At 55.2% G+C, this 20,194-nt stretch overlaps 9 protein-coding genes across 9 annotated transcripts; 7 read left to right on the top strand and 2 right to left on the bottom strand.

The window, feature by feature from the left end:
- Positions 1 to 83: 83 nt before the first annotated feature.
- Positions 84 to 923, bottom strand: ACRALDRAFT_2024084 (uncharacterized protein; the record flags this gene model as incomplete). Its single annotated transcript, XM_071020192.1, has 1 exon — positions 84 to 923. One exon carries the CDS (start codon positions 921 to 923, stop codon positions 84 to 86), a length of 840 nt encoding a protein of 279 aa, XP_070879020.1.
- Positions 924 to 1,703: 780 nt separating this feature from the next.
- ACRALDRAFT_1060043 (uncharacterized protein) lies at positions 1,704 to 2,783 on the top strand. The gene has a single exon (XM_071016168.1). The coding sequence runs from the start codon at positions 2,059 to 2,061 to the stop codon at positions 2,620 to 2,622; it is 564 nt and encodes a 187-aa protein (XP_070879019.1). The 5' UTR covers positions 1,704 to 2,058; the 3' UTR covers positions 2,623 to 2,783.
- A 472-nt stretch (positions 2,784 to 3,255) lies between these two features.
- ACRALDRAFT_1060044 (uncharacterized protein) lies at positions 3,256 to 4,610 on the top strand. Its single transcript, XM_071016169.1, has 2 exons — positions 3,256 to 3,859; positions 4,002 to 4,610. Exons 1-2 carry the CDS (start codon positions 3,468 to 3,470, stop codon positions 4,009 to 4,011), a joined length of 402 nt encoding a protein of 133 aa, XP_070879018.1. The 5' UTR covers positions 3,256 to 3,467; the 3' UTR covers positions 4,012 to 4,610.
- A 385-nt stretch (positions 4,611 to 4,995) lies between these two features.
- On the top strand, positions 4,996 to 6,892 carry ACRALDRAFT_1060046 (uncharacterized protein). Its single transcript, XM_071016170.1, has one exon. The coding sequence runs from the start codon at positions 5,366 to 5,368 to the stop codon at positions 6,593 to 6,595; it is 1,230 nt and encodes a 409-aa protein (XP_070879017.1). The 5' UTR covers positions 4,996 to 5,365; the 3' UTR covers positions 6,596 to 6,892.
- Positions 6,893 to 7,586: 694 nt separating this feature from the next.
- ACRALDRAFT_1079101 (uncharacterized protein) lies at positions 7,587 to 11,062 on the top strand (the record flags this gene model as incomplete). The annotated part of the gene is made up of 6 exons (XM_071018860.1): positions 7,587 to 7,635; positions 7,715 to 7,843; positions 7,903 to 9,765; positions 9,847 to 10,628; positions 10,689 to 10,862; positions 10,934 to 11,062. The coding sequence occupies 6 exons, from the start codon at positions 7,587 to 7,589 to the stop codon at positions 11,060 to 11,062; spliced, it is 3,126 nt and encodes a 1,041-aa protein (XP_070879016.1).
- Positions 11,063 to 12,353: 1,291 nt separating this feature from the next.
- ACRALDRAFT_1060048 (uncharacterized protein) lies at positions 12,354 to 13,019 on the top strand. The gene is made up of 2 exons (XM_071016171.1): positions 12,354 to 12,667; positions 12,722 to 13,019. Exons 1-2 carry the CDS (start codon positions 12,539 to 12,541, stop codon positions 12,788 to 12,790), a joined length of 198 nt encoding a protein of 65 aa, XP_070879015.1. The 5' UTR covers positions 12,354 to 12,538; the 3' UTR covers positions 12,791 to 13,019.
- Positions 13,020 to 13,056: 37 nt separating this feature from the next.
- Positions 13,057 to 14,594, bottom strand: ACRALDRAFT_1060049 (uncharacterized protein). The gene is made up of 2 exons (XM_071016172.1): positions 14,280 to 14,594; positions 13,057 to 14,174 (listed from the first exon to the last, which is right to left on the bottom strand). The coding sequence occupies exons 1-2, from the start codon at positions 14,357 to 14,359 to the stop codon at positions 13,382 to 13,384; spliced, it is 873 nt and encodes a 290-aa protein (XP_070879014.1). The 5' UTR covers positions 14,360 to 14,594; the 3' UTR covers positions 13,057 to 13,381.
- Positions 14,595 to 15,962: 1,368 nt separating this feature from the next.
- On the top strand, positions 15,963 to 16,383 carry ACRALDRAFT_2024078 (uncharacterized protein; the record flags this gene model as incomplete). The annotated part of the gene is made up of 2 exons (XM_071020191.1): positions 15,963 to 16,072; positions 16,152 to 16,383. 2 exons carry the CDS (start codon positions 15,963 to 15,965, stop codon positions 16,381 to 16,383), a joined length of 342 nt encoding a protein of 113 aa, XP_070879013.1.
- A 1,347-nt stretch (positions 16,384 to 17,730) lies between these two features.
- Positions 17,731 to 19,206, top strand: ACRALDRAFT_2073163 (glycosyltransferase family 61 protein; the record flags this gene model as incomplete). Its single annotated transcript, XM_071022215.1, has 3 exons — positions 17,731 to 18,075; positions 18,151 to 18,967; positions 19,019 to 19,206. Coding segments are annotated over 3 exons (1,350 nt in total), but the record flags the coding sequence as incomplete, so codon positions are not given.
- Between the last annotated feature and the right edge of the window lie 988 nt (positions 19,207 to 20,194).

The raw sequence follows: 20,194 nt of genomic DNA, 5'->3' as shown, positions 1-20,194 counted from the left end.
GGGGGGGGGGGGGGCCGAGGGGTCGTGGAAGAGAATGGGGAAAGGCAGTGTGAGAATAGGTGAGAAAAAGGAACCTCATCAACTTACAGTAAAGCCAAGGTAAGATCACCATGGATCCTCGCCTTGAGTTCGATTTCCACTTCGAGGTTCAAATCAAGCCTCAGCTTCAGCGGGTCCTTCTTGTCGCCGCCCCCTTGCTGCTGCATCTGCTGCTGCTGTTGCTGTTGTTGCTGCATCCGCATTTGATTTTGTTGCTGCATGTAGGGGTCCTGGCGGCGACGACGGGGCTCCATCTGCTTGTTGGCGACGTCCTCTTCGTCTTCCTCCTCGGCCCACCGCGGGCGCCTGCGGTTCTTCCGCTGCGCGGTCATGGTGCGCGGGGCATCGTCTCGCTGCTGGGCAGGTCGTTGCTCCATCTCCCTCTGCGCCTGCGGGCCGGACGTGGTGTAGTTGTCTTGTTCTTCGTCCGAGTAGGCTTGGTCTTCGTCTGAGTATGGTTCCCCCTCGTCGGAGAATTCATCCGAGTAGTAGTCATCGTCTTGATGGTCTCCGTCTTGGTCGCCTCGGTCCTGCTGCTGCTGTGGCTGCTTCTGTCGCTGCGGCTTCTCTTGAGACTGCTTTTGTGGCCGTTGATCTTTCTGCTCCTCGCTCGGTCCGTTTTGCGCAGGGCTGGCATCGTCGCCCTCTTCCGCATCGTCATTGTCAGCCTGAGTCTGGCCTACGTCGGGCCGTGACTCCGACTCGACGCCCGGGGTTTCTTGCTCGGGCTGATCCTCTTGAGGCTGTTCCTCCTGAGGCTGATCCTCTTGAGGCTGTTCCTCCTGAGGCTGATCCTCCTGGGGCTGTTCCTCTTGTTCCTCTTGAGGCTGTTTCTTCTGAGGCTGGTCCTTCTGAGGCCCCTTCTGAGACTTTGCGTCCTCCATGTTGTTCGTCTTGGCGGTTTGCGATTGCTCTTCTGGCTGTTACTGAAAAGTCAGCCATCTACATTCGTCCGACCAGGTATGCGACGAGATTAATATTGATGCTCACCTTATGACAGTCAAAGATGATGGGAAGTGTAAGTTTCGCGCGAACAGAGTCTAAACGGAACTAGTCGTGATGGGTGATTTGTGTCCAGCTGGCTTGAATTAGAATACCGTCTGGGAGGAGCCGGGTATCATATGAGGGAAACTGACTGTAATAAGAAATCTTGTGATGTAATAAGGAAAAAGTGGGAAGACCTGGTTTTCATCCCCGTAGATACAAGTCCATACAACGTCGGTGTAAACATACGTCTTTCACCATAGGCCTAGGCTAGTGTAGTGATATCACTCATACTTCTGGTCTCACGCCCAAGAACCGGTTTCCCTTCGATCAGGGTCCGTTCCGGCATGCAGGGTCAGTGGAGAAGTGAACGGAGAGCTAGTTCATAATGATTTAGTTGACGTCTTGGCGGCCTGGCCACATAGATTCGGGACGCTGGCACTAAAGTGTCTGGGTAGGCATGACGTAAGGGTAGCGGTGGCTCCATTATCAAGGATTCACGCCATGGTGGTGGAGTATGGGGATGGGGTGGTCGGGTGGTTGGGTAGTCGTGTTGGTGTAGGGGACGGGTGACCACTAGGCTTTTAATCTGGAGACAGGGATTTCCAGAGGGGGGCCGCTCGGGATCGAGAAAGGGCGACATATGACGAAGATCCCCACCAGTGTTAGCCTACAGGACAGCTGCCTCTTGTCACGACGATTCTTTCGAGAAGAAAAGGGGGGGAAAAAAAAAGGAGGCTGTCGAGTCGGCCCTGCATCGTAGTAGCACTTGGACATGAGACGTGCTGCTAGCCTCGTACCCAGGCACCATGGTTCTCGGATTGCTCGTCGTCTCAGCCATACCCACGGTTATTGGCGTGGCCGAAGCGATAAGCGCGCAGAAGACGCAGAATGAAGCGCAAAAAGAAAAGATCAAGTTCGGACTCGGCATTACCCTGACCATCGACGGGGTCGAAGAAGAGGCTATCGGGGTGTTGACGGACGGAAAGGTAAAAAATGACTACGACTTTTTCCCAGGGGTAGGAATATTTTTTCATGGTCCGCGAGACTGACGAGAAGATAAAAACACAGCTGTACGTCGATCACGTCGCCTGTCCGGTCAAAGGATTCAAATTCTCTGGGTGGTACTTCATGTACCCCGGAGAAGAACAGCACATGGGCCTGGTGAGTATGACGAACGACGACCCGCCAGCGTTGGGGTGGATCTTTGTGGACGCAGACACGCGCGCCGTGCGATACGGCAGCCGGAAGGACACGGTGGGCCACGTTGTCGGGACGTGGCACTGGACGGCAGACGAGAAATTCGTCGCGTTACGAGGGGGTGGCGAGGGATTCGTGGCCGTCAAGGAAGAGCACGACGAAGGGCCGGACGAAGAAGAAAAAGTCGACGAGAAGGAGGCTGGCGGGGCTGAATCGGACGAAGCAGGAAAAGGAGCAGCAGCAGGACGAGGACGGGAGGGTCGGAAGGTCGTCCGTTGGGCGATTCATTGGGACCCTGATGGGATTCTGCGCGAACAGATGGGCGAGGAGAGATGCGTGTCGGTGGTTCTGCGGCGCCAGTTGGCCCTGGGCGTGGATAGTCGCTATGTCAGGGACTAACATGGGCGACGACACTAGAGACGAGTTGCGCTGACGACGGCGTGGGTCTCGACCGCCCGAAAAGAACATCGGGATCGGGTTTGAACGGAAATAGAAACAACTGCGTCATTGAGGGTGCATGTCCGATGGGAGAGTGAGGAGAAATTGTCGTTGTATTTTCCTCATTTTTGAAAAAGAAAAGAAAATAAAAAAGGAAGAAAAATGGCACGCGAAGAACCCGTGGCTTGACCAGTGGAGACCCCATGAAACGTGAAACGGGCAGTGTGGGGGCACGAGCCACATTATGTCGATCTATATGAACCGGGGTGGATCTCCTGGTCATCATGGTGGTCTGTGCATGTGGCTGGGAAGTGGGTACGTACTCTGCAACCACCATGGGATATTTGACGTCATTTAGTGCTGGTCATGGATGATAGGCGAGGTCGGAGTACCTAGGTATTCACAGGCAGTGACGAAACTTGCGAATTACCTCCGATGAAGAGTGAGGAAAAAGTCCAACGGACGAAAACAGAAAACCTAGACTACACTACATTGCCCCGGAGCATGATCTCATACCGCGAGACCCACCATGGCCAATGGAGTGAACCCTGAAGAACCGAAAAAGAGCTTGTCCTGATTTCGAACCGTCCAAGACCCCCAGGTGCCCAGTTTTATATCACTAGGCCTGGCCTATATCACCACGGAATAAACGGAAAAGGACTTTGGACTTTGGATACTACTTAGCCCAGCCACCACCAAGACGTTCGCTTCCATATCACTTACACTCCCATCTCAACCTTCACTTACACACCAGCACCACTATCCATATCAACGTCCACAGAACCATCTCGGACAAGTAACGAATCATGGCCTCCCCACGCCGAGAGACAACCAAGTACGCATCGGAAGATGAAGCCAGCGCCACGGAAGAGGTCCCCCAGCAGGTGGCCCCCCAGCGCCAGAGGCGGCGCCGCAGGCCACAGCAGCAGCAGCAGCAGCAACAGGACAGCCAGATGCAGAAGCGCCAGTCGGACGGTCCCCTGGGCGGGCTGGGCGGGCTCGACTCGGTCGGCGACACGGCACAGGGCGTCGTGGGCGGCGTGACGAACACGCTCGGCAACGTCGCGGGCGGTGCGCTCGAGAACCAAGGCGGCGGCGGGGGCAAGAGCGATACCCTCCGCCTACGACTGGATCTGAACCTCGATGTCGAGATTACCCTCAAGGCGAGGATTCATGGTGATTTAGAACTGGCTCTCTTGTAAGTCTTTCACCCTTCCCTTGTCCCTTTCGTTGTTGTCTTTGTCTTCGTCTTCCGCACGACGGCCTCATAAACCGTCTTCTCCCCTTTTGCGCTCCCCGTCAGTTTCCGTCCGGTTTCTTACTCTCCCTTTCTACCAAAGGACGGGCTGAAATAAACGACTCTTCCCCTTCATACACACCACACCACTACCCGCGCCACCGCACAACAGCACACGCATGTATAGACACATGTGGGCAGTTCATATGGGGCTAATCGGTTACCGTTGTCTCGTGCTCGCAGGAATTGAATGAATGGCGCAAAATATTACGGGCGGGCGGCGAACCTTTTCCGAATTTGCCATACGAAGTACTAGGGTCATACTTTTCTTGGATTTTGTCGTCTTTTTCTTGTTTCTTATATTACACTATTGCAAGAGCGGATTTTTTACGATTTGATGCAGGGAGAGAATACACCTGGATTTGGGTCGGCTGCCGTAATAATAGAGCCAATGCTACAATGCTATCACGGCCCACTTGCTTCCGACTTTGATGCCAGGATGTGATTAAGAAGAGCGAGCAAAGAGCCATAAAGTGTGGTATCATGAGAAAGGCTGAGATGGAGACGTGTTTTAACCAATACATCCCTATCCAGGCTGCCCCTGAAGACGACTGTATGTGACTCCCAAACTGTATTCGTATGGTTTATGCGTCTACCGATAAAACTTAGCTGTTTAAGAGATTCTCGGTATAATACAGATATGCTAAAGGTGAACATGCGACTCGGCATGTTGTCTCGGTTGAGGTACAGTAGCATCGCGAGCCGGTTGTAACCGTTACATGGGTGCCGCCCCGGCAGGCACGTGCACGGACCATAACCACAAGGATGTACCTACGAGGGACGTTCTCGATTTGGTCACTTGGCATCCCGACCTCTGTCCAAAAACCAGGATTTCCCTTCATCCCCTTCACTCTTCTCCCACAATACCCTTGTCTAGTCTGCCAAGGACGTAGCCAAATACCTACCCGAGACAACAGGACGACTTGCCAAGACATGGCGATGAACGACGTCATCGGTCTCTTCTACTACCAACTCTAGCATCGCTGCTTCGGCGCTTCCTCCTCTCTTCCTATCAACTCACAGACGTTGTGCACATTCTCAGACCGGACTCAAACGTTAAAGCACAAGTTAGTGTATTGGGAAATAAGGTATGTCCGTCGGCTAATCATCCTATTATCTTCTCTTGCTTTCCCCTCCCCTTTTTCGACCTCTTCATATCAACAGTTCCCTGCCTTACGCCACATAGTCGATCATCCTTTCCCCTTCCCTTACCCTCTGACGTTTGTTCTGACGCAACCGCAGCGTGCTTGTTGGCTCTCGTTTGAGCCGCCTTCCCAAAGCCACACACTTTCCCGGTCACTTCCGTGACTGTTGTCCGTCCCTGGATCAACATCCACCCCACTGCAAGCCAACCAGGAGGAAGAAACCCCAGTCAGCCCACTCCGCGTGGCTGTAGAGAGCTTTCCCATGCCGGGTGATAGCCCCGTGGTCCGCCGGGGCTCCGGCCCTATGTCGTCTTCGTCTCATCACAGCCCAGCCGCATCGCCATCTAATTCGCCCACTTTTTCCCGCCGAGTATCCCAGGAGAATGACAGGAACGGGAAACATGAAAACGACGAGGTAGTCGACGTCCCGGCCACAGGCCCAACTGAGGATCACCAGACCGGCGAGACAAAACGTCCCTCGGAAAGTCAACAGCGTCCCGTTCTACCTCGTCTCACGTCGAAATCGCGGGCGCCGCCTTCGGAGTTTGGGTCTCAACGAGATACCCAATCTTCCCAGAAACCGGACCGCGTCACTGATCCACCGGATCAGCCACCACCCCACAATAGCGGGCCCGTTCACGTCAGGGGATCCAAAGAGATCCCTCTCCACCCGAGAAAGGAATCAGCCCCGACGTCCAGGCCACGTACGAACAATGTCTCACCAAACCCGACCACGGTGCGTACCGAGCATGTTTCACCCGAACCGGCCCGCCGCCAGAGCCAGACGCCCACCCCAGCCAAACCACCCCTCGAAAGCAAGGAGGAGGATGCGGAGAACGAGAAGGAGGGCGCTGAGGGTGAGGATTTGAGGGATGGGGTCAGCGAAGGACAAAATCCGCCCATCCAAATTCCCAAAGTAACGCCCATCGCCTCCGGCCTTGCCATCCCTCCCAACCTCGCCCAGCTGGCCGAGGGCCTGGAGGGCAAATACGTCGACGAGTTCGGCAACATCCTCGACTGGGACGGTCAGGTCCTCGGCCGCGCCGCCGGCGACCTGCCGTCCATGATCGGCCGGCCCGTATCCGCGACGGGTGAGATCCTGGACGAAGACGGCCAGGTCGCCGGCTACGTGGCCGAAAACGACGCGGCGCAACACCCCTCAAGCCCTCCTTCGCCGCAGCCGATCCAGGGGATGGGCGACGGACTGAAGGTGGATCATCATGGTAATATCCTCGACGCGAGCGGGAATGTCGTCGGCCACTTTGACCCGGATCACCTGGCCCGACAAACTGGGCGGGACAGTCGCAGTCGCACTGCAGGGCCATCACGAGACGCCCGAGACAGGAACAGGCCAAGGCCGACTGCGGCGCCTAGCCCGTCTGAGATTTATTTGGATGTCAAGTCTACAAACGATGGAGTTCAGTTGATCATCAAGATACCCACGGTGTTTAATGGGGGAGAGGGTCCAAACATTCACATTGGAACGGGGTAGCAGTGATGAAAAGTGTCTACTGGTCTACGTAGTCTTCGCAGGTGTCTATAGATAGCGTGGTCGTTTGGGGAGTTGGGGCGTCGTTTGGTTAGGGGGGATTTGCCGGGTATAACAGGGCCCAGGTTCAAATCTGGTATTTCCATACTGAAATCCATCCATATACCTTCATACCTTCGTACCTTCAGTCCACACAAATAAGACAGCACGTGGGTACCTTATGATGAGATTCCCTCATCCGTGTGGCGAGTCGGACGCGTACGCCTCAGGGATCGCCCATCTGTGGCGTTTCGTCATGTGGCTATGACGAGCTGAATCTCGATGGCCGACTCACTCTCTTCCGTACTGAGTAGAGGATGAGTGCAAGTGTTAGCCGTAACAGACGCGCATCTGGGAAATGACGGAGATTCCAAACAGATTGCCCCGATCCTCTGGAGGCCCATGTCAGACCGAGCCTTTCCGTCCTTCCAAGTGCCCACACCATCTCGGCTTATGCCCTCGCTGACGCCCTCCTGGCCCAATTGGCGTCACTGGGGAAAGAGGCGGGCTGATCGTTGGCTCCAGTTAAAGTTGTGGCTGCCACGATGGTGTGTGGCTTTGCGTCATGATATGGACGTCAATGCGACCGAGGACCCTGACTGATGAGATCATTGAAGGGATCCCGTGCTGGAAAGTATGGGGAGAGCTACGAAGCAACTAAGGGAAAAGAGATGGAAACTTGGAACTCGTGTCGAACGGTCGTTTGACGTAAGACGTGCCCATGCAAGGTTTGGATCCGAGTCGAGTCGATATAGTGAGCTTATAAGACGTCCTGACATATAATGGACGATGGTTTGAATTCATGAGAGGTGAGACGACAGTTTTTACGGACCATTTACCTCGAAAGATATCCCAACTTTGAGAAACATTTCTATTTTTACGAATTGGATATTCAAACGAAATTCAGTATCATTCTGTAATTAATTAATTCACATCGAGACATTTCACGATAGCCATGGCGAGTTCGGCCGTCGAGAAAGGGGGGAAGCAACAGGGCAACCCCAGTAAGATCACCATCACCCCCCGGAGAATCTGCCATGAGGAAGACTTGGTGAGACTAGAGAGACTAACAAAAAGAAACAGCCCAGGAATCTGAAATCCAGCAAAAAGGCGAGAACCTTGTTGGTGGAATCATCGGGAAAACCGGCGACGTGGTGGATGAGAGCGGAAACCCCGTGGGAAAAGTCACGGAGGGAGATGCCAGTGGTCTAGGTAAGCACAGCGTCCCATCTACTGTTGGCTCCAGCATTGACACAAGTTACAACAAACAGTTGGCAGTGTGGTCACAGCAACGGGAGACATCATCGGAAAACAGGGCGGCATCGTGGGCCACGCCGAGCCGCTCGACGACAAGAAGAGCGAGTCAGGGGGGTTCAACCTCATGGGCGCCGCAAAGGGCATCAAAGCCATTGTTGACCCCGCCGATGGCTCCGTCAACACCATCAGCCAGGGACTTCCCGTCGTCGAGGCCCTCACAAAAGAGTTGGGACTCGGTGGTAAGGGACAGTCAGATGCCGAAGGCGCCGCGTCGGGTGTCGGAGGCATCCTGGGCGGCGTATTGGGCGAAAAGCCGGAGGAGAGAGATGTCGGGGAGAAGGAGGAGATGACGGAGGAGGCAAAGAAAGAACTGTTTGAGGAGACTGACAAGGCTGCCGAAGCTGCTCCCATCGACATGAAGGACCAGGAGTCTGCGGAGACGAGGTCGCAGCCGCCAGGGAGCGAGGCGGACGAGTCCAAGATTGAGACCCCGGGTATGCCGGATGCCAAGGAGGCGGAGGAGAAGGGTGAAGGCGTTGCGGAGGAGGCACCGGGAGCTGAAGAGGGGGCTGAGAAGGTCGAGGGAGTGGAGGAGAAAGCAGAAGAGGCCGCCGAAGAGCCAGAGAAAGAAACCGAGGAGGCAGCAGAGGGCCTTGAAAAGAAAGAGGAGGTGCCCGAAGGAGTACCAGGAGCTGAAGAGGCGTCTAAGGAAGCCGAGGAGACTGCCGAGGGAGCTCCTGAGGAACTCGAGAAGAAAGCCGAAGAGACCCCTGAAGGGGTACCGCAGGAAGAAGTCGAGAAGCCCGAGGGAGCACCGGAGGAGCTTGAAAAGAAAGAGGGGGAAGTTACTGAAGGGGCCCCTGAAGGAGCCCCTGAAGGAGAACTTGAGGAGAAGGCCGAAGAGGCTGCCGAAGGAGTCCCTGAAGGAGAACTGGAGGAGAAGGCCGAAGAGGCTCCAGAGGAGGCACAAGGTCTATCTGAAGCTGCCAAATCTCAACTCGACGAGATGGAGACGGTCCAAGTGCCTGGCGAAATGCTCCCAGCGCCCTTTCAAAAATTTGAGGGTGCCGAGATTGACGACGAAGGCAAGGTCATATACGACAACGAGTCGATCGGCAAAGTGGTCGAGGGCGAGCCAGCCGACCTGGCCGGACGGCCCATTACGCCCGGGGGCGGCGTCATGGACGACGAAGGGTCCGAGATTGGGCGGGTCGAGCTCAAGTCGGAAATTGCGCAGGAGCTGGAGGAAGAGGTCAAAGCCAATCTCGCCCTCCTCAAGGGCCTGCGGGTGAACAAGGGAGGAAACCTGGTCAACGACAAGAACGAGGCGATTGGGCGCGTCAAGTCGGGCGAAATCAAGCAGCTCGTCGGGCGCAAGGCGGACGAGCTGGGCCGGATCTGGAACGATTCCGGCGAGGTCATTGGCGAGTGCGAAGTCATCCCCGAGAAGGAGCGGCAGGAGTTCAAGGAGCCGGCGCCGTTCGAGGACTTCCCCGACGCCGTGGTGCAGTCGAACGGCGACATTGTCAGCAAGGGCGAGGTCATTGGGCGCCTGGTGGACGGTGATGCGAAGAAGTTAAAGGGTAAGTTGGTGGATGAGGAAGGCGACGTCCTGGATCGTCAGGGGAACGTCCTCGGGCATGCCGAGAGGTGGGAGCCCGAGGAGCCCGAACCTGAACCGGAGGTCGACAAGTCAATCCTGGCGGGTAAGCGGATCAACAAGGCCGGATTCGCGGTCGATTCCAGCGGCGCCATCTTTGGGCGCGTCGCGGAGGGCAGCGACATCAAGAAGCTGCGCGGTCACATGTGCAACAAGAACGGCGAGGTCCTGTCCGAGACGGGCGATGTTCTGGGCACTGTTGATCTCGTGCCTGAGGGTAAGTACTACGACAAGCCCTTTTTCTTCTCTTTCTCTTTTCTGAGCTAGAATGCGGGCAGCTAACGCATATCTTCCGTAGCCGAACGCGAAGGAGCAAAAGAAGGCCCGTTTGCCGATCTCGGGGAGTGCACCGTCCGAAAGGACGGCATGGTCGTCACGAAGCAGGACGACATCGTCGGCAGATTGGTGGAGGGAGACGTCAAGGTCCTTTTTGGGCGCATGGTGGACGAGGACGGCGAAATTCTCGACCGCAACGGCAACTCGATCGGCAAGGCGGAGCGGTGGGAGCCCGAGGCCGAGCCGGAGAAGCCCAAGGGCCCGATGGAAGGGCGGCGGGTCAACAAGCAAGGCGAAGTATACGACGACGACCACAACCTGATGGGCAAGCTGACGTCGGGCGACCTCAACGTGTGCGCGGGCAAGGAGATTGACGGCGACAACGACGTGGTGGACTCGAAGGGCCAGACGGTGGGCCACGTGTCGCTCCTGGAGGACATCCCGGCGCCGGAGGAGACGCCCGAGGAGAAGCAGGCGCGGGAGCAGGCCGAGAAGGACGAGAAGCTGGCCAAGGACCTCGCCGGGATTGTCGAGCAGGGCCTCGACAAGATCCGGCCCATCTGCACCATGATCACGGACAAGATTGACAAGGCGGAGCGGACGCCCAAGGAGGAGCTCGACGAGGAGGAGCTGGTCAAGCAGGTCAGGCCGCTCATCGAGGAGGGCGGCAAGATCCTCAGCGAGCTGAACGGATCGATCCGGGGGATGGACCCCGACGGGCGCATTCAGCGGAATGCCAAGCAAAAGGCCGGCAGCCGGGATGCGACTCCGGGCGAGTATCACTTGGCCGAGGTGCTGAAGGAGGTACGTTTGTCATCCCAGACTAGGACTCCCAGGAGGAAAGCTGACGATGGACGATTCTAGTTGACGGGCACGGTCACGACGTGTATCGAATCGGCAAAGAGGAAGATTGAGGACATGCCTCACGCGAAGGAGAAGCTGAACCCGCTCTGGGCGCTCTTGACGGAGCCTTTGTTCCAGATTCTAGCGGCAGTCGGGCTCTTGCTGGCGGGTGTATTGAATCTCGTCGGTCGTCTGGTACGTGGACCATTTTATTGACGTGCCCTGTCTTTTTGACGGAATGAAACTGACAACGCATGATAATACAGCTGGGCGGCCTTGGATTGGGCGGAATCGTCGACGGCTTGCTGGGATCGCTGGGCCTCAACCGTATCCTCGAAGGTTTGGGCCTGGGCAGCGTGACGAGCGCCCTCGGCGGCGGCAAGAAGAAGAAGTAAAGGGTCGGGTCGTAGAGACTGGAATGACTTTTTTCTTTTCTGTCTAATTTCCTTTTCGATCTTGGCGGACACGGACGTTTTCGTTTCAGGGGCTATATCGGATGTAATATTGTACTGCCTCGTATGTAGCTTGACGGTAATCAATAGTTTCGAATCAACAGCGTGTTCATTATGAAAGGCCGTGGTTTCTAGGAATGATTTGACACTTCCACGAGGTTGTCTTCCCCGCCCTCACCGGATACCGAGGCTCACCGAGTGAAGGTGGAAGCGGAAGTGGGGGATAGCTCGCACAGTGCAGAGGGTGTTACAGAGGTACAACATGCGTCATGACCACATGGCCGCAACAACTCGACTACACGACACGTCTCATAAGATCAAATCATGAGTGAGTACTCACCTTACAGCGCCATTAGGCTATATAATACGAATTTATTTGGATTTTCTACGCCAACGTCGTAAGTTATTCACGCTTTAACCTAGGGGTCCGATACTTTGATTAACTCGCTGTTTATAGCATTGCTCTTATACGATTGGCCTAGAGTACTGTTATTACTTTCTGTTAATCTTCGTGCCTTTCAATGTATTCTTAGTACACTAGGTAGCGGGGCCTGTCAAGAGCTGTGATTAATTGGACTATGGTCCGATTAAGAGTTTACTATAGTCCGAATAAGTCGACCATAAACCCTTATTCTAAACAAATTATATAATAAATAAAGAGGCGCGTTATTCCGACTGTACTATTTGGTTATTCCGACTGTAGTTCTAATCAGGACGACGACAACGACGACGACGACGACAACGACGACGACGACGACAACGACGACAACGAGGAAGAAGTAATGCCTGTGGGTTATCTACGCCCCCGCCGGCATTGCTTGGACCCCGGAGGCAGTACGCCGCCTTTGGCCTTGGGCCGCCTGGTCCGCCTGGCCCACCTGGCCCCCCATCTCCTCTATCGTCGTCGTCGTTGTTGTTATTGGCTCTGTTGCTGTTGTTAGTGTGTTAGTGTGTTTGTGTGTATGTTTCTGGGAAGGCATGTGAGACGTCAGTCTTTTGTATCTGTGTTTCGTACCTAGGGACGGGTCAAGCTACAGTATCAATATCAGTTATACTGTAGTGGGTTACTGTGCGGGATCCGTGGTGCCCCTCATCCCCACCAGAGGTCCCCTCCAAATACGTCCACAAAGATGACGTCAAACTGCGGACATGACGTTGTCGATGTGACGGGCGAGACATTACGAAGTAAACGTAGGGAAGCAACCACCTACGCCATTCAAGGAGATGAGTAAGACGGCAGCTTGAGCCCAGGTGACACTCCCAGCCGTATATAATATTCCGTCTGCGATTTGTGACCTAGGAGAATAAACCTTTACTGTTACAAGTAACAAGCCAAAGCAAACCAATCTCACTCTGCATATCACCATCCTTCGCGACCATTACCTACAACTTACCGTCTCAAACCACAAACAACACATCATGTCTGAGGGACGCCAATCTCCCCCGCCCGAGCGCCAGTCCGGTCCCCAGCTCAACGACCCGCCTGCCTCGGGACACGGCACCGACCAGACGGATCAGAAGGACGAGATGAACAAGGAGCAGTTCAAGGTTAGTCTCCTGCTGTTCAATGGTTTATGCCAGTGTGCTAACAATTGCTTGTAGCATCTCACGTCAAACCCCGAGGGCCCAATGGAGGCTGTCCTCAAGGAGAAGTACGCAAAGAAGAAGTAAACATGAATGGCAGGGATTACAGCGTCTTATCGAGCGTGATATTGGAGGATGAACGGGACAGTTTTACAATGCGGAGGTGTACGATACGATGTAACAGCAATGCCACTTGAGTTGTCTTTCGATTTCATCCTGAATTAAATAAAAATAAATGAAAATACGGAAAGCGAACAAATGGTGTGATCACTGATACGTTGCCGGTGCGTATGATAGCCACCGCAGAGCCATTCGGAATTCAGGTCTCTCACATAATAATAATTCTCGTTTCGATATCAGGTACCGAGGTCCGAGTTTCAGAAACCCAACCCTGAAGAACATAATCGTATATTCGTAGTAAACACCCGAGTTCTACGTGTAATGACGGCCTTCAATCAGATCGACTGAGGTGACTGGCACATATCAAGGAATTATTAGATTTTATTTCTGCTCATAGAATGGCAAAACGCATCCTTCAACGCCAAACGGTCAAAAGACATCAGAGTGCACACAGATAACCGAATCCTGGCCCAAACCAAGCCCAAGCCCCAGCCCTTACAAAGCAAAGCATACCACTACCTCAATTGCCAATGACCGTCACAGTACCACAGACCCGGTTTAAGCCTTCTCGCCTGCAGTTCCAGGCTTGGACAGCGGAACAGCAGTGGTATCATCCGGCTGGATGGGCGAGGTGGTGCCGACCGTCTCCCCCGTAGCGGGAGGCACGGTCTGCCCCTGCCCCTGCCCCTGCTCCTGGCCATGCCCCCTCTCCTTCCCAAAGACCTTCTCGAGCCCGGCGGCCTTGTAGGCGCTGCCGCCGTGCTGTTCCTTCTTGAGGTCGGCAAGGCGGCGGGCCTCGGCGTGGATGTCGTTGACCTGGCGCTGCGAGTCGGTGTAGAACTGGACGATGCGCTTGCCGGTGGGCGAGTTGGCGGCCTTTTCAAAGTAGCTGTTGAGGCCGCCGAAGAAGCCCTGGGCGCGGGCGGTCAGGCCGTAGGTCTGGTCGGTGGCGCGGGCGCGGTCGGTGGCCTGGTACTTTTGGTCGAGCGACTGGAGCGTGTTGAGGAAGCGCTTGGAGATGCCGTGCTGGGCGTCGAGCTCGATGGCGCGCTGCAGCGCCGCGTCGCCGATGACGTAGCCGTGGGCCAGGTACTCGGCCAGGATGCGCGCGCGCGGCTTGTCCTCCTGGGCAATGTCGTCCGTGTCGCGGTTGACGCCGGCCTCCGTCTTGGCAAAGTGCGAGCCGTCGTCCGACTGGTCGCCCGTGGCGCTGGCGACGCTGATCTGCGACGCGCCTAGCTGGGTGTTGTTCAGGAGCAGGGCCGTCTTGGCGGCCGTTTCTTTTTCAAAGGTGACGGTGGCTTCCTTGGTGTCTCCCGAGGGAGTGACCTGGAGATCGGTAATCTTGCCGCTATTCGGTGTCAGTATGCGATGGAATTGATACGATGACGGATATAGCCTTCAGTCGCAGGAGTCGCAGGAGTCGCAGGAGGGAGGGGGAGCGGTGCCAACGTACCAGAAGCTGAAAAAGTCGCGAATCTCCTTCTCGTCAGTCGACGACGCGATATTTTTGACGTTTACCGTGTTGGCAGCCATGGTGAGGATGGTGTGGAAGATAATAAACTTGTTGGTGGGATGGATCTGAAGTTTTTCTTTTCTGTTATTCGAGGCGAGTTTCGTCGTCCTGGGTTGAAGAATGGGGGATGAGTAGCAGAGAGCAGAGTGGCGGGGTGTAATAAGGAGGGGTTTTAATCACGACAGAGAAATGGAGGAATGGACGAATGGGTACGTTGTATACCTAGATTCTTCAGGCAACCGCAAGACTCCAGGCCATAATATGTACTGAGGTATGTATGTACTGTACCTTGGTCCTGCTTGCTGTGACGATGAGCTCAGTTTGGGAAGGGATAATGGGTGAGGGGCAACAGCATTACGTCATTCCAGGTGGCTCATCCGTGTTACGCGCCTCATCACTGGACCCTTACGTAATGAACCAGGGACTTGGTGGAAGAGCGCCGCATGTGAAAGAAGCCTGGCTGTGAGGGCGCCGCAGCCATCTCCCTCCACCTGTAGTGTACGTGTGTACTTCGTAGTATACAAAGTATGGAGTCTCGAATGAAGCCATATTTGTGTACATGCGTAGTGTACACCTCTACCAGGGTTTAATAGGTTAGCTCGTGTACAAGTCCCACTTCCCTTATATAACTGGATAATGAGAATGAGTGACCCACCTAAGTATAGGTACTTACTCTTGTATGGTATTGATTAGTAAATCAATGTACTTATACCTACTCAGAAATCCGATTCCATTGCTTCAACACCATATGTACCTCAATAATTTGTTGACGTCAGTCTCGTGGCGACATAACGCTTTGTACCTCTCCATACAAAATTGTATGGGAAGGTACCGATCGGCAGCGTAATCCAATGAACGGTCGAGATGTGGGGCAAAGTCGCAAACTAACGTATTAAACCCTGGTAGGGGTGTACTATTCTGACTCTGCGTCTCCACTACCCGAACAATTTCATCGCGTCAACTAAAGTCCTCGAATACAAAGCTAAACAACATCTCACCACTCCGAAACGGCACGGATTACTTATCATCCATCGGCTGCTCACGCCGACCCAACTCATACTCTGCCATTTAATTTCCACACGGAGGCAGCTTTTCCGAATGCTATCGCTTCGGGTTGATCTGGCCAGACCGAGACGCCACGATTCTCATTGTTAGTGCGGACAAGGGTGCTGACACCTGGAAAGGCACAGACAGTGGGGTAAATAACCCGTCTCACACCTGGCAGCGTATGCTACGCGCACAGGCCCAGCTGTCAAAGTGGTACCGTGCTCAACAGCGTCGCATTGATTTAATGACTTATTCCGAGGTCAAGAAAACGGATAAATTGAATAAAAGACGACGGACATCCATCGTTTTCCATCGGCCCCTTTTCCTCTACGCCTCCCCCTCACCCATGCCGCGCATGACGAGCAATTCCCACCGATTTTATCAGTAATTGGTGCACCATTTCGATTTGCTACGTGTCTTGTTCGAACCCCCCCCCCCCCGCCTCTCTCGTTCGAAACGCGGTCAAAGCACACAAAGACAAGGAACAAAAAAACGCCGAGCCAGGGTAGGATGGACGTGGCCGAATTTGTCGACTCGCTCTTGCAGCGGGTCATACATATGGAGCCCCTACACCGCATGTTTTCCCTCTGGATTTTCTGTCTTGGAGGCATCCTCGTCGCTTGCCAGGTTTCCCAGGTCGGTGAGCCCAACGGTTTGCAATGGACCAAGTTGACTCCTGAACGAGCGTACGTTTTTCCTCCCCATTCTTCCTCTGGTATATATTTCCATTCAATCCGCCGACTGACAATTTCCACCCTGCTTCAGTCCCTTCTGGTACTCGCTCTACGTTCTCGAAGCCCTTTTGTTCATCACCGGCGCGTATCCCGTTTTCCGCCAGAAAATGCACAACGTCTTCTTGTTCGGCGGCCACGAGGAAAAGATCTTGAACGGCCTGTGGGTCGGCCTGCTGGGCCTCGAGTTTCTCATGGTCATCAGCGCTACCCTCCTGACCATCTCGCGACGCCTGAGAAGCGCCCCCAAGCAGAAGACGCAATAGCCTGGGCATTCTCTTTCCAAGGATAGGCTCGTCCCACCGAGCGGAGAGTTCAATAAACAAACATACGAGAGGATTTTCTGTTCTTGCATGGTTCCCCATTGCACGTCGCTACTGGGTTGCATCGTCAGTGATCCGATCGCTTCTTGCGCGCAGGCGTGATTTGACCGATGGACTGGCAGAGGGCTGCCTCTTTACTCGACATCTGGTCTTGCGGATGTCCATGAACATCTTTGCCCTCACCGCTGTCACCGTTTCTCTCAATGTCTGCCCTGGGACGACAAGTGGGCTGTTCAGTATGCGCAGGAAGTGCGTCTTGTACACGAATCTGTCTAGTCCGTTTGGAAGAGTGAGACAGTGGGTTAGGCTATCACGACAAGTAGTCGGGTAATTACTATCCCTCGCGCGGTTCGCAGCTGTCCTTTGAAGAATCATCGCAACATGGTTAATAGTCCGCACGAGCACCTTCGCGTGGCACAAGCCGACGGTCCTGCAGTGGCAGGGTGTACAAAACATTCATCTGTCCAAAGTTGCTACGACTTCGAGCTGGGCGCCTAAGCACCAACTGATTCGCCGTATCTGCAAGGGAGCCTCTCGCCAAGACCATTCGGCTTATTGTTGGTCACAAACTATTGGGGCGCAGGTGCTGGCGGGTCCAGTGACAGGCTGGTAGCGAGCCGTAGCGAAGTTGATCATCTCGGACGTATCCGCATCTTCGGCCTAGGTCCTGCGAAGGAAATCAGTCTCTGGGACAGAAACGACTGAAGATCAAAATGGGCGCATCTATTCCCATTTGTTTTTTTGTTAGACCGACGGCCACTCTCGACGGACTCTCGACGGCCTCTCCGCCCCGACAACGACTGGCCTCAACCGTGCGGCACATGCAGTCATCCCAGAAGGATTTGACCGTTGGTGATGCCAACCCCTGGGCCACTGGAACCCTGCAGAACTAGGCCCACAAGGGACGTGTGTTGCTTATGACAGGGGTTGGTTCGCAGCCCATGTGCCAATATTGCGTCTGGAACGAGAATGGGATTATTTTTCACCACTTACCCTCTGGCCTCTGGCCATGTTCTCGTTTCCCGTGCCTCACGCATGTCGTCGCGCCTAATGCTTCATGCCGCTTCCTAGGGGCTGTCGCGTTTCTGGCCCGGCATGCTGGTGACGACCTACGTTCACAGGAGGCTTGTGCCGATTCTTGCGGCACTCCTCATTGTGACCGTCCTGACCTTTTCGTACCGTGCCTACCAGCTCTACCCGTCCGATTTCGTCTACCAGTCGCCGCGACAAGAAGCAGCCGTCATCTCGTCCCTAACAACCGATCCCATTACCCTCGAGCCCCTTGACGAACCATCGGAATACCGCTCCCCCACACAACAGTCGGAAGATTTCTGCGCCGCGCGCTTCTCCACCGCCTACCTCGAAGGATTCCGCGACCGTGCGGGCTCGTACTGCACGCCCGACTCTCGCTCTTTGCTAACTTGCTTCCACACCAAGGTGCGAGCCGATGAAGCCGACGACTCCCTCTGCATCGGCCGTGGCGCCGTCCTCGACCCGGCGTCTGGAAAGTTCCACCTCGACTGCGCGCTGCGGAAGTTGGAGGTGGAGGAGAAGCAGCGCGGCATCGTCCCTTTCAACCGACTTCGCGGGTACATGTACGAAACTGGTCCCCGAAACGTCTTCCGAGAGGCCGTAGTCGTTTCGCAAAAGGACACTAGTCTCGCGAGGCGCAATGACGAAACTTCCGCGCCGGCACCGCTCGACGTGGAGCCTGCTGCTGCCGCGTCGTCCGATGGCTCTTCTCCTATCCTCTCGCCCCCCAAGACGTACCTCCTGTTGAAGCGCGAGGGTGAAGGAAATCCATGGCACTGCCTCATGGAGATCTTCTCCACATACATGACCTTCGACGTGCTGCGCATGTCGCGCGACCCGTCCAGGGGCGGCGAGCCGTTTTTCGGCGTCGACGAAGCGGACGATACGCAAGTAGTCATCCTCGACGAGCGGGAAGACGGCCCCTTTTTCGATCTCTGGACGCTCTTCGCCCGGAGGAAACCCGTCCGTCTCACGCACCTCCTCTCCGACCCGGCGGCTGTCCACGCCGTGCAAGACGCCAACATCATCGTCCCCCTCGCGGGGGGCAGCAACCCGCTCTGGCGGGAGGAGTGGAACGTCCAGCCCTGCCACTCGGCGCCCATTGTCGACGTCTTCTCGTCCCGGATACGCGGGTTCTACGGCATCGAGGAAGCCGCCGTGCGCGGCGGGGAGGAGCCCATCGTCGTGACGCTCATCGACCGGAGGCAGACCCGGCGGCTCAGGAACCAGGCGTCCCTGCTGGCGGCGCTCGAGAAGAGGGGCCTACACGTCAGGGTGCAGGCCGTCGACTTTGCGGCGCTGTCGTTTCCCGACCAGGTCCGCCTCGCGCGCGAGACGGACGTGTTGGTCGGGGTGCACGGCGCGGGGCTGACGCACATTTTGTTCATGCGGCGGGGCGCCGGGGCTGTGGTCGAGATACAGCCGGACGGCCTGGACCAGAAGGGGTACCGGAATGTGGCCAACCTGCTCGACCTGGGATACTTCCGGACCCATGGTGCCGCTATTCCCATGGATGAGCCTGAGAGGGAGGAGGAGGAGAGGGAAGGGGAGGGCAGGGAAATGGACAGGGGGGTGGAGGGTCAGGGGTATGATAATGCCACTAACGCGTCTATGGTCCTAAAGAAGCGAGACTGGCATTTTATGGATGTCGAGGTTGAAGAGGAGCGATTCGTCGATATCGTCGAAACAGCGGTGAAATTCATGTATAACAAAGCGTTATGGAGCTATGATGTTAATTAACAGAAGAATATTCAATGCACTTATTCCGCCATTCTTCTCCCTAATGCCGATGCGACGCATGTGGCACAACATTCTGGTAATACTGCCCTGGCATTGGAAACCGGCAAATGTCGTTCTAGAAAGGTCGAGCGACCGTTGGAACGAATCTAGCTGCTGTCTAAAGCCAAGTTTCTTCATTAAGACTGGACTGGAACCTTAAGAGGTGAGACGTCATAAGAGACGTGATGCAGAGATAAGCGACGTTTCTACTAGACTTGTAGGGTATTATTCAGACGGCGGTCTTACTCTGTACTCTCCCGAATACCTTGCCGCACTCGCTTAACAGTCCCAGGATGTTGGGCCCCACGGGGCAGCGCTGAACATGATTCCATGCTTCGCCCGTGTCAAGCGGTCAATCATGCATGGGGCAGTGGAACCGACAAGCTCCCCGGTGCCTCCACGAGGCAACAGGGCCGAGGAACGATGTCGTAGTGAGACCGCATGAAAGGAAACGGAAGAAATCGAGGGCAAAGGGAATATGAAGACAAAAGAATACGAAGAAACACCAACAGATCGCCTTGTATCCGAAGCCAACACGGAATTTGCCACGGCCTCGAGGCGTCTAGAACCAGCGGCATGAGAACGGAATCATGCCGCGCGTGCGCCAACAGAGGCCAAAGCGACGGCTTCAATGGCGACAAAGGGATTTTTATTTTATTTTATTTTTTATTTTATTTGTTTTTCAAAAGGAGAGGAAAAGGGGGAGGAAAGCCCCGGGACTTCATCTAAACCACAGAAGCGCCCTAATAAGAAACCGTCTAACCGTCTCCCTCGAACCTGTCAACGCTTCGGCTTCCCCTTCTGCCCCCACACGTTAGCACAAAGAACATAACTAGCGAGGCGCCGTGCGGCTTGGATGAGCTTGTCACCACTCCCTGTTGCAACCCGCGTGAGCATGATCCCTGGTTCCCCTTCCGGCTCGCGTCCAAGTGGGATCCCCGCG

Source organism: Sodiomyces alcalophilus (assembly GCF_042370955.1).
Source record: "Sodiomyces alcalophilus JCM 7366 unplaced genomic scaffold ACRALscaffold_1, whole genome shotgun sequence".
Taxonomy (NCBI): Eukaryota; Fungi; Ascomycota; class Sordariomycetes; order Glomerellales; family Plectosphaerellaceae; genus Sodiomyces; species Sodiomyces alcalophilus.
The sequence above is the reverse complement of the archived record's forward strand: the minus strand, read 5'-3'. Positions and strand labels throughout refer to the sequence as shown.

What these genes read in the sequence shown, in the direction of transcription:
- ACRALDRAFT_1060043 (XM_071016168.1), top strand. Translation starts at nt 2,059, where the DNA reads ATGGTCCGCGAGACTGACGAGAAGATAAAAACACAGCTGTACGTCGAT.
- ACRALDRAFT_1060044 (XM_071016169.1), top strand. Translation starts at nt 3,468, where the DNA reads ATGGCCTCCCCACGCCGAGAGACAACCAAGTACGCATCGGAAGATGAA.
- ACRALDRAFT_1060046 (XM_071016170.1), top strand. Translation starts at nt 5,366, where the DNA reads ATGCCGGGTGATAGCCCCGTGGTCCGCCGGGGCTCCGGCCCTATGTCG.
- ACRALDRAFT_1060048 (XM_071016171.1), top strand. Translation starts at nt 12,539, where the DNA reads ATGTCTGAGGGACGCCAATCTCCCCCGCCCGAGCGCCAGTCCGGTCCC. An exon ending in TGAACAAGGAGCAGTTCAAG is followed by an intron (nt 12,668 to 12,721) that starts GTTAGTCTCCTG and finishes AATTGCTTGTAG; the next exon opens with CATCTCACGTCAAACCCCGA.
- ACRALDRAFT_1060049 (XM_071016172.1), bottom strand. Translation starts at nt 14,359, where the DNA reads ATGGCTGCCAACACGGTAAACGTCAAAAATATCGCGTCGTCGACTGAC. An exon ending in CGCGACTTTTTCAGCTTCTG is followed by an intron (nt 14,175 to 14,279) that starts GTACGTTGGCAC and finishes GACACCGAATAG; the next exon opens with CGGCAAGATTACCGATCTCC.